At 67.9% G+C, this 14,681-nt stretch overlaps 3 protein-coding genes across 3 annotated transcripts; all 3 read left to right on the forward strand.

Annotated features, from left to right (window-relative positions):
• Positions 1–559: 559 nt before the first annotated feature.
• On the forward strand, positions 560–7,397 carry CPXM1 (carboxypeptidase X, M14 family member 1; the record flags this gene model as incomplete). Its single annotated transcript, XM_079534717.1, has 14 exons — positions 560–947; positions 1,527–1,637; positions 2,055–2,164; positions 2,910–3,049; positions 3,125–3,209; positions 3,892–4,042; positions 4,119–4,207; positions 4,292–4,415; positions 4,491–4,687; positions 4,758–4,937; positions 6,113–6,410; positions 6,479–6,618; positions 6,881–6,983; positions 7,162–7,397. 14 exons carry the CDS (start codon positions 560–562, stop codon positions 7,395–7,397), a joined length of 2,352 nt encoding a protein of 783 aa, XP_079390843.1.
• Positions 7,398–8,348: 951 nt separating this feature from the next.
• LOC306945858 (putative N-acetyltransferase camello) lies at positions 8,349–9,005 on the forward strand (the record flags this gene model as incomplete). Its single annotated transcript, XM_079534688.1, has 1 exon — positions 8,349–9,005. One exon carries the CDS (start codon positions 8,349–8,351, stop codon positions 9,003–9,005), a length of 657 nt encoding a protein of 218 aa, XP_079390814.1.
• A 4,818-nt stretch (positions 9,006–13,823) lies between these two features.
• On the forward strand, positions 13,824–14,535 carry LOC306946122 (putative N-acetyltransferase 8B; the record flags this gene model as incomplete). The annotated part of the gene is made up of 1 exon (XM_079535072.1): positions 13,824–14,535. One exon carries the CDS (start codon positions 13,824–13,826, stop codon positions 14,493–14,495), a length of 672 nt encoding a protein of 223 aa, XP_079391198.1. The 3' UTR covers positions 14,496–14,535.
• Positions 14,536–14,681: the final 146 nt, after the last annotated feature.

Below are 14,681 nucleotides of genomic sequence, written 5' to 3' on the forward strand. Positions count from 1 at the left end.
GGGAGAGCGGCGGAGGAACGGCAAAGCACCGACGGCGTCGATCCGGAGCGGGAAGGGTTGGCGCGCAGAAATGCTGTGTAATCAGAAACAGTTGTGGAAGGGCGGAACGAAACCCCGTGGAGAAAAGGAGCGGGGATGTGGGGCGCAGCTGGGGACGGGGCGGCCGCAGGAACGGGCATCGCGCTGCCCCGGCAGCCGCACGGAGCGGCGGGGTCCCGGGGAGGGGGGCGGCGGGGGCTCCATCGGCTCCCCCAGCGCCGAACGGGCAGGGACGGGAGCAGAGCGCAGGAAAAGGGGTCCCGGGGCGGGGGTCCATCGATGCGCTCCCTGTTTCCCCCCGATCCCCGCATTCCCGCATCGCTGCCCCCCCTCGACCGCGCTCCGCCGAGCCTCCCTCGCCGCTCCGAGCCCCGCGCAGGGCCGAGTCCCGCAGAGCGCAGCGGGGTGGGGGGCGAGGAGGGGCGGAGGCGGGGACGGGGCGGGGGGGCCGCGAAGGGAGAGAGGGGAGGGCCGGGGCTGAGCGCTGAGCTGCGCTCCGTTCGTCCCGTCCCGTCCCGCCATGCCGCCCCCCCCCTTCGCTCTGCTGCTGCTCTTCGCCGCCGCCGCCGCCCCCCCGGCGCCCCCCGGCACCGCGCTCCGACCAGAGGCCGCGGAGATGGGAGGCCCCGGGGGCTCCGCTGCGAACACCCCGAGGGGCACGGCCCCCCCGACGGCCGCCGCCACGACCCCCCTTAGGGGCTCCGCTGCGACCACCCCGAGGGCTACGGCCCCCCCGAGGGGCACAGCCGCCCCGAAGGGCTCCGCTGCGACCACCCCGAGGGGCGCAGCCCCCACAAAGGGCACCGCCACGGCCCTCCCGAAGGGCACGGCGCCGACCCCCACGAAAAGAACGGAGCGGGGGGGGCCGAGCAGCGCAGCCCCCACCCGAGGGGGGCCAGGGCCCAAAGGTAGGGGGAGCTCCGGGGGTGGGGAGGGGGGAGGAAGAGTGGGAGTGCAAATGTGTGTGTGTGCGAGTGTGAGCACAGCTGGGTGTGCACAGCGTGTGCGGGGGGGGGGGGAGTTAATGTGTGTGTGCACGGTGTGTGAGTGTGAGCAGGTGTGCAGATGGGTGTGAGTGCAGAGTGTGTGTGTGTGTGTGTGTGCAGTGCCAAGGCTGCATTCCTCGGATGCTCTCTGTTCCATCCTGCTGCCAGGCTGGGTGTGTGCATACATGTGTGTGCATACGTGTGTGTGTGTGTGCACATGTGTGTGCGTGTGTGTGTGTGTGTGTGTGTGTGTGTGTGCACCAGGCTGCAGTGCTGCCCTGGTTGATGGTGCAGGGACGTCCCAGGGTGTCCCTGTGAGCTCCAGAGCCGTGTGTGTGTCCATGGGAGCCCATCTGTGCGTGTGCACCTGGGTGCTGGGTTACCCAGGGTTGTGCATTTGTGTGGTGGGCACTGCCCCTGCTGAGCCCCCCCCCCAGCCTGGACCCACCGTGGGGCCCTGAGAGCCTCCCGACCCCCCCATCCCCATCTGTGTGCCCGCAGCCCCCGTGCCCAGAAAGAAGAAGCTGGTGAGGGTCAAAGTGGTGCGGAAGAAAGTGCTGAAGAAGAGACCCAAAGCTCCAGCCAAGAGCCCTCCTGCCCCCCAGGAGCAGCGTATGTACACGGCATGGAGGGGCGGGGGGCTGCATGGGTGCACGTGTGTGTGTGCATGCACATGCGTGTGTGTGTGCACCTGTGTGTGTGCACAGCCCTGCACCACGCGCACCCCCCTGTGCTGTGCACACGTGCTGAGTGCAGACGCAGCCCCTGCAGCCGGGAAGCACAGGGGAGGGGGTGCGTGAGGCTGCAGGAGTACTGGGGGGAGTGGGGACCCCCAAGGGCACCACCGAAGTGATGCCATCCTGACCCCCCCCCCGTGTGGGAGGCATGGGTCTGCATGGTGAAGGGGTGCAGTGCTGCTGCTCCACCGCCACCCTGCATGGAAGGGATGAACGGACAGTGGGAAACGGGGTTTGCGCAGTGGGGATCACCGTGGGCTCACTGAGCGTGCCGTGCCCCTCTGCCCCCCAGCGTGCCCCCCTCTGGGGCTGGAGTCCCTGCGGGTTCAGGACTCCCAGCTGCGCTCCTCCAGCGACAAACGCTACGGGCTGGGAGCCCACCGAGGGCGGCTCAACATCCAGGTAGGGTGTGTGTGCATGGCGTGTGTTTGAGGTGTGTTTGAGGTGTGTTTGAGGTGTGCGTGGCGTGTGTGCGTGGCGTGTGTGCGTGGCGTGTGTGCGTGGCGTGTGTGCATGGCGTGTGTTTGAGGTGTGTTTGAGGTGTGTTTGAGGTGTGTTTGAGGTGTGCGTGGCGTGTGCGTGGCGTGTGCGTGGCGTGTGCGTGGCGTGTGCGTGGCGTGTGCAGTGTGTTTGAGGTGTGCATGGCGTGTGTGCGTGGCGTGTGTTTGAGGTGTGTTTGAGGTGTGTTTGAGGTGTGTTTGAGGTGTGTGCATGACGTGTGTTTGAGGTGTGTTTGAGGTGTGCATGGTGTGTGTTTGAGGCGTGTTTGAGGTGTGCATGGCGTGTGTGCATGGCGTGTGTGCATGGCGTGTGTGCATGGCGTGTGTGCATGGCGTGTGTGCATGGCGTGTGTTTGAGGTGTGTTTGAGGTGTGTTTGAGGTGTGTTTGAGGTGTGTGCATGGCGTGTGTTTGAGGTGTGTTTGAGGTGTGCATGGCGTGTATTTGAGGCGTGTTTGAGGCGTGCATGGCGTGTGTGCATGGCACACGTGCATCAGGTTTGTGCTGCACCCCTCCCTGCCGGGTTCGCTGTGCTCCGCACGGAGCAGGGAGCTCCACCGTGACCCCACGAGGGTCTCCAGGCCCAACCGGTCGCTGTGGAGCTGCCCCAGTCTGGACCCCGATCCCACCTGCGCCCTCCACCCGCAGTCGGGGCTCTACGACGGGGATTTCTTTGACGGCGGTTGGTGTGCGGGGCAGGAGGACGCGGGGCAGTGGCTGGAGGTGGACGCGCGACGCCTCACCAACTTCACCGGGGTCATCACGCAGGGGCTCAACTCCATCTGGACGTAAGGCACGGGATGGGGGGCTTTGGGGGGGGGGGTCTGGGCGCTGGCGACACCGTGCCCCCCCCCCCCCCGCAGGTACGACTGGGTGACCTCCTACAAGGTGCAGTTCAGCAACGACACGCACACGTGGCAGCCGTGTCGCAACGGCACCGAGGAGGCGGTAGGAGCCCCATCTTTACCCCGTCCCGCACGGCGGGGCTCGGCGGGTTAACGGCTGCACCGGGCTCTGCTGTTGCCTTTGGCCTCCCATCCCGCAGTGCATCCTGCAGCACTTCCCCTCCGTACAAAGGCTGCTTGTGCTGCTGCCCGCTGGGGGGGGGGCCGGGGGCGCGGGGGGACACGCGGAGCTGAGCGGGGCCTCGTGGCACTGTGTGCTGCGCCCAGAGGTGAACAGGGCAGCGTGGGGCCCAGGGAGGCGTGTGGGAGCCGTGCGGGTGGGTGGCTGCAGGTGGGTCCCTCCACAACCATGGGAGGAACAGAGGCTGACAGCGGGGTCGGGGTCCCTGGGTCACGGCTGAGCCAGGAGTCGGGATGAGGCCCCATTGCCGGGAGCGGTTTGGGGTCCCCGTGCTCATCCCTTGGGGGTCCTTGTGCTGCAGGGGGGCACGGAGCAGTGTGATACCCCAGCCCCACGGTTCTGCCCCACTCGGGTCCCTCCGTGCCGGGCTCAGCTCACTGCCACGTGTCCGCTCCTCATTAGGGGCTGGAACGAGGCCAGGGGAGGATGGGGCCACGCAGCGCAGAGCCCGTAACCCTTTGGTCCCCATTGGCGGCTCTGCCCCATCCCCACATCCCAGCACCCCCCGGTGCCGCGTTCACACAGGGTTTGGGATCCCCCCCAGGTGTTCCCAGCCAACAAAGACCCTGAGACGCCGGTGTTGAACGCGCTGCCGTGCCCGGCGGTGGCACGGTACATCCGCATCAACCCCCAGAGCTGGTTCGAGAACGGCACCGTGTGCCTGCGGGCCGAAGTGCTGGGCTGTGCCATGCCAGGTGGGAGCGGGCCTGGCGCACGGGGTGGGGGGCTGCTCCGGGTGTCCCTCACCCTGCCCTTGTCCTCGCCCCGCAGACCCCAACAACATCTACCAGTGGCCCAATGAACCTGCGCCCACCGACAAGCTGGATTTCCGGCACCACAACTACAAGGAGATGAGGAAGGTGAGTTGGGATCCATCCCCCCCCCAGCGTGGTCCCTGCAGGCCTGGCTGCCCCCAGAGCCCAGCGCGAGTGTTTTCCCCGCAGCTGATGAAGAGGGTGAACGAGGAGTGCCCCAACATCACCCGCATCTACAGCATCGGGAAGAGCTACCTGGGCCTCAAGATGTACGTCATGGAGATCTCCGACAACCCGGGGCGGCACGAAGTGGGTACGTCAAGTGGGGTGGGATGTGGGGCTGGTGGGGGGGGTCGGGACCCAGAGCCGATACGGGCCGTACCCACAGGCGAGCCCGAGTTCCGCTACGTGGCTGGGATGCACGGCAATGAGGTGCTGGGCCGGGAGCTGCTGCTCAACCTGATGGAATACCTGTGCCGCGAGTTCCGGCGCGGCAATCCCCGCGTGGTGCAGCTGGTCACCGGCACTCGCATCCACCTCCTGCCCTCCATGAACCCCGACGGCTACGAGACCGCCTACCGCCTGGTAGGGGCCCCAAACCCAAACCCCAGGCTCTCATCCCGCTGCCCACCGGCTGACCCCGCGCGCCCCATAGGGCTCGGAGCTGTCGGGTTGGGCCATGGGCCGCTGGACCTATGAGGGCATCGACCTCAACCACAACTTCGCCGACCTCAACACGGCGCTGTGGGACGCTGAGGACAACGACCTGGTGCCCCACCAGTTCCCCAACCACTACATCCCCATCCCTGAGTACTACACCTTCGCCAACGCCACGGTGAGGGCACGGCGCTGTGGGGCGCGGGGATGCTGTGAGGGTCCTGGGGGTGTCCCCACGATGCGGTGTCACCACTGGAGTCCCCTGGGGCACAGGGGTGAGTTGAGGGTCCCAGCTGTGCCCCCACGATGCAGCGTTAGCACAGGTGGCCCCTGGAGCACAGGGTTGGGTTGGGGGTCCCAGCTGTGCCCCAATGATGTGGCATCACACAGGTGACCCCTGGGGTACAGGGCTGGGTTGGGGGTCCCAGCTGTGCCCCCATGATGCAGCATCACACAGGTGACCCCTGGGGGCACAGGGCTGAAGTGGGGGGGTCTCAGCTGTGACTCGATGACACGGTGTCACCATAGGTGACCCCTGGGGCACAGGGCTGGATTGGGGGTCCCAGCAGTGCCTCTGTGATGCAGTGTCACCACAATCAGCTCCCGCGGGCATAGGACTGGGTTGGGGGTCCCAGCTGTGCCCCAATGATGCGGCGTCACACAGGTGACCCCTGGGGGCACAGGGCTGAAGTGGGGGGGTCTCAGCTGTGCCCCCACAATGCAGCGTTACTGCAAGTGGCTCCTGGGGCACAGGGCTGGGTTGGGAGTCCCAGCTGTGCCCCCACGATGCAGCATCACACAGGTGACCCCTGGGGGCACAGGGCTGAGGTGGGGGGGTCTCAGCTGTGACTCGATGACACGGTGTCACCATAGGTAACCCCTGGGGCATAGGACTGGGTTGGGGGTCCCAGCTGTGCCCCAATGATGTGGCATCACACAGGTGACCCCTGGGGCACAGGGCTGAGGTGGGGGGGTCTCAGCTGTGACTCGATGACACAGTGTCACCATAGGTGACCCCCGGAGCACAGGGCTGGTCTGGGGGTCCCAGCTGTGCCCCCATGATGCAGCGTTACTGCAAGTGGCTCCTGGGGCACAGGGCTGGATTGGGGGTCCCAGCAGTGCCTCTATGATGCAGTGTCACCACAAGCAGCTCCCGGGGGCACAGGGCTGGGTTGGGGGTCCCAGCTGTGCCCCCACGATGCAGCATCACACAGGTGACTCCTGGGGGCACAGGGCTGAAGTGGGGGGGTCTCAGCTGTGACTCGATGACACAGTGTCACCATAGGTGACCCCCGGGGCACAGGGCTGGGCTGGGGGTCCCAGCTGTGCCCCTACGATGCGGTGTCACTACAGGTGGCCCCAGAGACGCGGGCGGTGATCGACTGGATGCAGCGCTACCCCTTTGTGCTGAGCGCCAACCTGCATGGCGGGGAGCTGGTGGTCACCTACCCCTTTGACATGACCCGCACCTACTGGAAGGCTCAGGAATTGACCCCCACGGCGGATGACGGCGTGTTCCGCTGGTTGGCCACCGTCTACGCCACCTCCAACCTGGCCATGGCCAGCGAGGAGCGCCGCCTCTGCCACTACGACGACTTCATGCGTTCCGGCAACATCATCAACGGGGCCAACTGGCACACAGTGCCCGGCAGTGAGTGTGAGGCCGGGGGGGTCCCGCAGCCCCCCTGCCCCCCCTGATGCACCGCCGCCCTCCCTTAGGTATGAATGACTTCAGCTACCTGCACACCAACTGCTTTGAGATCACGGTGGAGCTCTCGTGCGACAAATTCCCCCATGTCTCCGAGCTGCCGACCGAGTGGGAGAACAACCGCGAGTCGCTGCTGCTCTACATGGAGCAGGTGGGGGCTGCAGGGGATGGCCGGGGGTCCCCTGGTATCCCCTGGGCTTTGCAGCACCTTCCCTGCTCCCTGCTTGGGGCTGGGGCAGCAGGAGGTGTGTGTGCTCAGAGGGTTGCTGTGTGCCATGGGGCCGTGCCGTGGTGCCAGGCCATGCTCCAGGGCTTGCATTGGGTCCAAACAGCCCTGGTGCAGCTGAGGGTGCCCCACATGGGTGCCGTGCAGTGTGAGGTGCCCCCCCGACCCCTGGCCCTCTGGTTCCTAGGTGCACCGTGGCATTAAGGGGGTGGTTCGGGATGAAGAGACGGGGGAGGGCATCGCCAACGCCATCATCTCTGTGGATGGCATCAACCACGATGTGCGGACAGGTACAGCGGGACGGAGATGGGGAGGAGGGCAGGGACAGGGACGGGGTGGGGATGGGGTGAGGCGGGATGCGATAAATGGGATAGGTGGGATCAAGGGAGTAGGGACGGAGGGGATGGGGTAAATGGGATGGAGATGGAGATGGGACGTCACCAGCGGGGCCCTGCCCTCCCCTCACAGCTGTGGATGGGGATTACTGGCGGCTGCTGAACCCCGGCGAGTACGAGGTGACGGCGCGGGCCGAGGGCTACGAGGCGGCCACACGGCCGTGCCGCGTCTCCTTCGAGAACGTTCCCACGCCCTGCAGCTTCCGCCTGGCGCGGCGGCGTTTGCGGGGCCGGGGCCCGCCGGACCTCCAGCTGCGGCTGCACCGCCACCGCCTGCGCCGCCTGCGCGCCCAGCGCCGCGCGCCCTGAGCCGCCCGCAGCGGGTATCGAACCCGCGGCCCCGCGCTCCCTCGGGCCCCGCCCCTCCGCGCGACACGCCTCCCATTGGCCCCGCCCTCTCCCTGACGGCCAACGGCGGCTCCGACTGCGCGGGCCCCGCCCCTCCCCCTGCCCTCCCATTCATACCCCGCTCACGTGACCCGCGTGCCCGCCTCCCTCGCTCCCCCGCTCGGCGCCCGTTGGCTGTTGGCGGAGGAGGGGCGGGACCGCAGGCAGAGCGGCGGCCAATGGGAAGCGGGCGCCGCAGCGCCGGGCTGGCGATGGTGGAGGGCGGAGGGCGCGGCGAGGCGGTGAGCGGGGGGGGATCGGGGGCACGCAGGGGCGTGGGGTCCGCACGTGGGTGGGAGGGCGGGGGGGGGGGGGCAGGGCTCGGTGGTGCCCAGGGCCGGACCGTGGGCGCCGGGAGGTGTGGGGGGCACTGAGGGGTCGGGGCTCCTCAGGGCGAGGGGGTTGCGTGGAGCGTGGGGGGCGGTTGGGGTGAGTGGGGCACAGGGGGCTCCATAGGGGCACGGTGGGGGCTCTGCGGGGTTGTGGGGCTCCGTGGGGCACAGGGGGCTCCATGGGGTGTGAGGGTTTAATAGGGCATGGGGGCTCCAGAGGGGGAGTGGAGAGGCTCCGGAGTGTTGGGGGTTCCATAAGGTGAGGGGTTCCGTAGGTCGTGGGGGCTTTCTGGGTGTGTAGGGGGCATGAGGGGCTCTATGGGGCACGGGGGCTGTATGGGTCATGGGGGCTCTGTGGGGCACGAGGGTCTCCATGGGACACGGGGGCTCCTTGGGCCGGGCAGTGCTGGCACTCCTCCCAGCCCACAGTAAGCCGTGCCCTCGCCCCACGGTCACTCAGCATCCGCCCTGCCGCACACCACGGGCCGGGGGAACGGGGGGGGGGGGGGGTCTGACGTCTCCCGCCGCAGGGCAGCGCAGCATGGCGGGGTTCCGGATCCGGCCGTACCGCGACGAGGACTACGAGGCGGCGCGGGAGGTTTTCGCCACCGCCATGAGCGAATACGCGCCGGCGCTGTGCCTGCACGTCCTGCGGCAGCCCTGGGTGCTGCTGGTGCTGGGCTGCGTCTTCTGCCTGCTGCTGGCCAGCGCCCGCTCCCTGCTGCTGCCCGTGCTGGCGCTGACGCTGCTGCTGGCGCTGGGCCGCCAGGCTTTGGGCCGCGCGTGGCGCGCCTACATCGAGCGCTGCCTGGCGGCCGACCTGAGCGACATCCGCGGCGCCTACATGGACGAACCCGGCGCCCGCTTCTGGGTGGCGGAGGCGGACGGCCGCGTGGTGGGCACGGTGGGCGTCCGGCCGGCCGGGGAGGCCGGGCTGCTGGCGCTGAAGCGGATGGCGGTGCGCAAGGATCACCGCGGCCGGGGCGTCGCGACGGCGCTGGGACGCGCGGCGTTGGGCTTCGCGCGGCAACAGCGCGGCTGCAGGGCCGTGGTGCTCAACACCATCATGCTGCAGCACGAGGCGAGAGCCCTCTACGAACGCCTGGGGTTCCGCCGGCAGAGCCGCTACGTCCTGCCCACCGCCTACGGCCGCCTGGCCAACTGCACCGTCACCACCTACCGCTACGAGCTGCCCTGAGCGGCGCCGGTGGTGCTTCGCGGGGATGCGGGGACGGCCGTGCCGTGCGGCTGACGCTGCCCCGCGGGGGCCTTCATCCCGCGAGGCTGAGCCGTGCTGGTGACGCCCCTGGGGATGCGGGGATCCCTGTGCCGTGAGGATGTGCGGTGTGAACGGAGCCCGGCGGGGATCCCCGTCCCGTTTGGCTGAGCCGTACGAACTTCCCACGGGATCCTCAAGCCGTGTGGACGGTGCCCCGTGATCCCCATAGCGCACGGCTGAGTCATGCTGGCTGGCAATGCCCCGTGGGGGCGCGGGGACCCTCGTGGTGCCAGGCTGGGGACGTGCCCGCTTCCCCACCCTCAGCCCCGCTGCTCCTCAGCCCCGGGGGGCCCCAGCCTCCCTGGGGGACCACGACACCACCACGCCCCCCAGCTGAGCTGGGACCCAAACAGGGACCCCCGGCCGTGTCCCCTCGACGTGCGGATTCGCGCCTGCCCCCCTTGACGCTGCAGTAATTAAAGAGCATCGGAGCGCTGCCCGCTGGATCACAGTGTGTGCCTACCCCCCCACCCCCCCACACACGACTCCCACCCCCAGCTCCACTGGGCAGTGACGGCCTTTGCTCGTCGGTTTAAAGGTGCTGAGCCCTGTTACGCACGGCGGCCCCGCAGCGCAGCACTCCCGCAGCAGTGGGCAAAGCCTCCGGGGGGCGGACGTGGGGCTGGGGGCTCGCAGCTCCCCGTGGGCTGAATTCCCCCCGCCGCCGAGCATCGCTCGCCGCTGCCCGGCCCTGCGCACCGGTAAGGGAAGCGGAGGGGTGCGGGATCCGGCGGCGGAGCGGCTGCTGGAGGGGGGAAGGGAAAGGAGAGCGGGGGGGCGGTGCGGGACGGCGCTCGGGCTGCGCGGAGCCACGCACACGCCGTGCGGGGCGCACCGGGGGGCGGCGGAGCTGAGGGAAGCCCGGGTCCGTCTGCGGGGTCTCCGGTAGGGCAGCGCTGGGCCCCGGCGGAACCCCGGGGCTGCGGCATCCCCGGGCTCGGCCCCGTCCGCGGCTCCCGACCTCGGCACGGGCTCTGAATGCCCGGCGCTGAAGCGGCTCGGCCCCCCCGCGAGCGCAGGCACAAAGCCCAGCAGTTCCTCGTTGCTTGCAGCGCTTGCTGCCTCTCCCGTGCCCCTTTGCCCCCGTTGCAATCCTTCGGTGCCCGCTTTCCTCCCCGTGCCCCTTTGCCCCCGCCGTCACCGCCGGCTCCTGTCTGGGCAGCGCTGCTTCCCCCCTCGTCCCACCCTGCAGCCCTCAGGGCTTTGGGCACCCCGGGCCCTGCTGCCCCCTCCCGTCTCTGTTCTCCAGCCTCATCTGCTTCTATGTCATCCAGTACCGCCTCGAGCTGCCCGGCCGCCCATAGGGCCTTCCCTGTTCCTGTAGCGCTGAGAAATAAACAGAGACCGTGGGAAGGGTGTGATGAGCGTGCTGTGGATGTGCACAGAATCAATCACAGAATGGCCAGGGCTGGAAGGGACCTCAAGGATCACGAAGCTCCAACCCCCTGCCACATGCAGGGCCACCAACCTCCACGTTTAACGCTAAACCAGGCTATCCATCCAACCTGGCCTCGAACACCTCCAAGGATGGGGCATCACAGCCTCTCTAGCAGCTGTTCCAGCCCCTCACCGCTCTCTGGGTAAAGAATTTCCCCCTGATGTCTGACCTCAATCTCCCCTCCCTCAACTTCAAGCCATTTCCCCTCATTCTACACATATCAACCCTTTCACAGAGTTGATTCCCCTCCCGTCTGCAGGCTCCCTTTAGGTACTGAAAGGCTGCACTGAGGTCACCCTACAGCTTCTCTTCTCCATGCTGAACAAGCCCAGCTCCCTCAGCCTGTCCTCATAGTGGAGCTGCTCCAGTCCCCTGCTCATCTTTGTGCCCTCCTCTGGCCCCTCTCCCTGTCTTTTTTGTACTGCGGGCTCCACACTTGGACGCAGTGCTGCAGATGGGGCCTCCCAAGAGCAGAGCAGGGGGGGACGATCACCTCCCTGTCCCTGCTGGCCGCCCCTCTGCTGATGGAGCCCAGGATCCCATTCGCTCTCTGAGCCACAAGAGCACACTGCTGGCTCATATGAAGCTTTTCATCTATCAGGACCCCCAGGTCCTTCTCCACAGGGCTGCTCTCAAGCACGGCTCCTTCCAGTCTGTATGGATGCCTGGGATTCCTCCGGCCCAAGTGCCAAACTCTGCACTTTGCCGTGTTGAACCTCACCAGGTTCACCTGGTTCCGCCTTTCCAGCCTCTCCAGGTCCCTCTGCATGGCATCCCTTCCTTCAACCGTGTCGACCGCACCGCTCAGCTGGGTGTCATCAGCAAATTGCTCAGGGTGCACTCAGTTCCTACATCGCTGTCATTGATAAAGATGTTGAAGAGCACCGCTCCCAACACAGAGCCCTGGGGGACGCCGCTCGTTACCGGCCTCCACCTGGACACAGAGCCATTGCTGAGCACCCTCTGTCTGCGGCCTTTCAACCAGTTTCTTATCCATCCAGTGGCCCACCCATCAAATCCACATCCCTCCAATTTGGAGATGAGGATGTGGTGGGGGACGTGTGTCGTGGCTGTGCCCATGTGTGGCTTCGTGCCTCCATGTGGCTCATGCCCACGCCGTGAGCTCAGCCCAGCACGGCTCCTCCGTAGCCCGGAATGGGGTCACCGCACTGCAGCCACACACTGTTGGTGCTGGGGGGCTTTTGGGAACCTGCCGGACCTCTTGCTGTGCCCCCACCAGCACTGCTGTGCTGTGTCAGCGCAGTGTGGGCAGGGGAAGGCGGATGGTGTGCGGGGCAGGAGGACGTGGGGCAGTGGCTGGAGGTGGATGAACCTCACCGACATCCTCGGGGTCATCAGGCAGGGGCTGCGCCCCATCTGGATGCAGGGCAGTGGGTGCGGAGGCTAGAGGGAGTCAGGCAGGTTTGCAAATGGCACCGTTTGCCTGCAGGACGAGATGCTGGGCTGTGACCCACGGGTTCCTCATCCCATGTGGCTGAGCTGTGTGCACGGTGCCCCACGGGGATCCTTTGGATGAGCCGTGCTGGTGAACCCCTATGGAGACACGGGGACCCCTGTGCCATGAGGCTGAGCTGTGTGGACCGAGACCCACGGGGATCCTCATCCCATGTGGGTGAGCCATACGGACGTCCCATGGCACCCTCGTCCCATGTAGCTGAGCCATGTGGGCGATGCCCCAGGAGGACCCTCATACCACAAGGCTGAGCCTCACTGGTGACACCCTATGGGGACACGGGGACCCTTGTGCTGCGTGGTGCCAGGCTGGGGACGTGCCCCCCACCCTCAGCCCCAGCCCTGCTGCTTCTCAGCCCCAGGGGGGGCTCAGCCTCCCTGGGAAGCCTCAAAAACCCAACACCCCCCAGCTGAGCTGGGACCCACACAGGGACCCGGGCCGTGTCCCCTCGCTGAGCTGGGGTCGGATTCGTGCCTGATCCCCTGAACGCTGCGATAATCAAAGAACATCGGAGCGCTGCCCGCGGGGTCACTGTCTGCTTACCCACCTCCCCACCCCGCCTTCCCCGCTGCTCCTTCGGCAGTGACGGCCTTTGCTCGTCGGTTTAAAGGTGCTGAGCCCTGTTACGCACGGCGAACCCGCAGCGCAGCACTCCCGCAGCTGGGCAAAGCCTCCGGGGGGCGGACGTGGGGCTGGGGGGTCGCAGCTCCCCGTGGGCCGAACTCCCCCCGCCGCCCGAGCATCGCTCGCCGCGCTGCGCTCGACCCCGGTCCCCGCGGGGGCGCTGCGGGATCCCGGCTGCTCGCGGGGCTGCGGGCCCGGCTCGGTGCTGCGGGACCGCCGCTGCCCGTCCGCCGCTGCCCGGCCCTGCGCACCGGTAAGGACCGCGCCGCCGCTCCCGGCAAGAAGGGTGCGGGACGGAGCGTGCGGGATCCGGCGGCGGAGCGGCTGCTGGAGGGGGGAAGGGAAAGGAGAGCGGGGGGGCGGTGCGGGACGGCGCTCGGGCTGCGCGGAGCCACGCACACGCCGTGCGGGGCGCACCGGGGGGCGGCGGAGCTGAGGGAAGCCCGGGTCCGTCTGCGGGGTCTCCGGTAGGGCAGCGCTGGGCCCCGGCGGGACCCCGGGGCTGCGGCATCCCCGGGCTCGGCCCCGTCCGCGGCTCCCGACCTCGGCACGGGCTCTGAATGCCCGGCGCTGAAGCGGCTCGGCCCCCCCGCGAGCGCAGGCACAAAGCCCAGCAGTTCCTCGTTGCTTGCAGCGCTTGCTGCCTCTCCCGTGCCCCTTTGCCCCCGTTGCAATCCTTCGGTGCCCGCTTCCCTCCCCGTGCCCCTTTGCCCCCGCCGTCACCGCCGGCTCCTGTCTGGGCAGCGCTGCTTCCCCCCTCGTCCCACCCTGCAGCCCTCAGGGCTTTGGGCACCCCGGGCCCTGCTGCCTCCTCCTGTGTCCCGACCAGGGGATGGCAGGGGGAGCTTCTCCAGAGCCCCCCCGGGAAGGGAGACCTGCAGCCCCCTGCCCGCTGCTCCTCCTTCCTGCCCAGGGACCCCCTGGCACAGCTGCAGCTCCAGCCCTGAGCTCGGGCTGCTTGGGGTGAGGCACAGATTGCTCAGAGAGGTGTTGGGTGCCCCATCCCTGGTGGCATTCAGGTCAGGCTGGTGTGGCTCTGAGCGCCTGATGGAGCTGCGGGTGGCCGTGTTCTTTGGGAGGGGGTTGAGCCATCCTTTGGCTTCTATGAAGGTCCCTTCCAGCTCAAACCACAATGCGACTCTACGAAGGTTCCCTCCAACCCCAACCATTCTCTGCTTCTGACCTGCAGGCCCCAGTGCCCATGGCTCCGTACCGCATCCGGCTGTACCGCGACGAGGACTACGCTGCCGTGCGCTCCCTGTTTGCCCATGGCATCATCGAGCACGCCCCGGCCATCTACAGGCATATGCTGCGCTCCACGCGGGTGCAGCTGGGGCTGCTGGCCCTGTTCACGGCCGTGCGTGCCGCAGCTGGCAGCTGGCTGCTGGCACTGGCAGCCGTGGCGCTGGTGCTGGCGGCCACCTGGCCCGTGATGCGCTCCTTCAGCACGTCCTACGTTCAGGAGGCGCTGATCACTGATCTGTGCGACATCGACAGCAGCTACATGCGGGCGCCCGACTCCTGCTTCTGGGTGGTGGAGGCCGACGGGGCGGTGGTGGGAATGGTGGCTGTGGCCCCGCCGCAAGACCCGGCTCAGCGCGGGGAGGCCCTAGAGCTGAAGCGGATGTCGGTCAGCAAGGAGCACCGCGGCCACGGCATCTCCAAGGCGCTGTGCGGGGAGGTGCTGCGCTTCGCCCAGGCGCGGGGCTACAGAGCTGTGATGCTGTACACCTCCATAGTGCAGGTGGTGGCCCAGCGGCTGTACGAGAAGCAGGGCTTCAGGAAGGTGGGTGCCAGCAGTCCCTCGCTGCTTGCCAGCCTGGTCTCCTTCCAGGTCTTTCAGTACCGCCTCGAGCTGCCCGGCCGCCCATAGGGCCTTCCATGTTCTTGTAGCACTGAGAAATAAAGAGAGACTGTGGGAAGGGTGTGATGAGCGTGTTGTGGATGCCATGTGGCCGTTCCTGTGTGCAGCGCCGTGCCTCCACGTGGCCCCTCACCGTGAGCTCGGCCCAGCATGGCGCTGTGCTGCTCTGTGCATCCCCAGGGCCTGCCCAGTCCA

The sequence above is a fragment of the Tetrao urogallus genome (assembly GCF_951394365.1).
Source record: "Tetrao urogallus genome assembly, chromosome: 4".
Classification (NCBI taxonomy): domain Eukaryota; kingdom Metazoa; phylum Chordata; class Aves; order Galliformes; family Phasianidae; genus Tetrao; species Tetrao urogallus.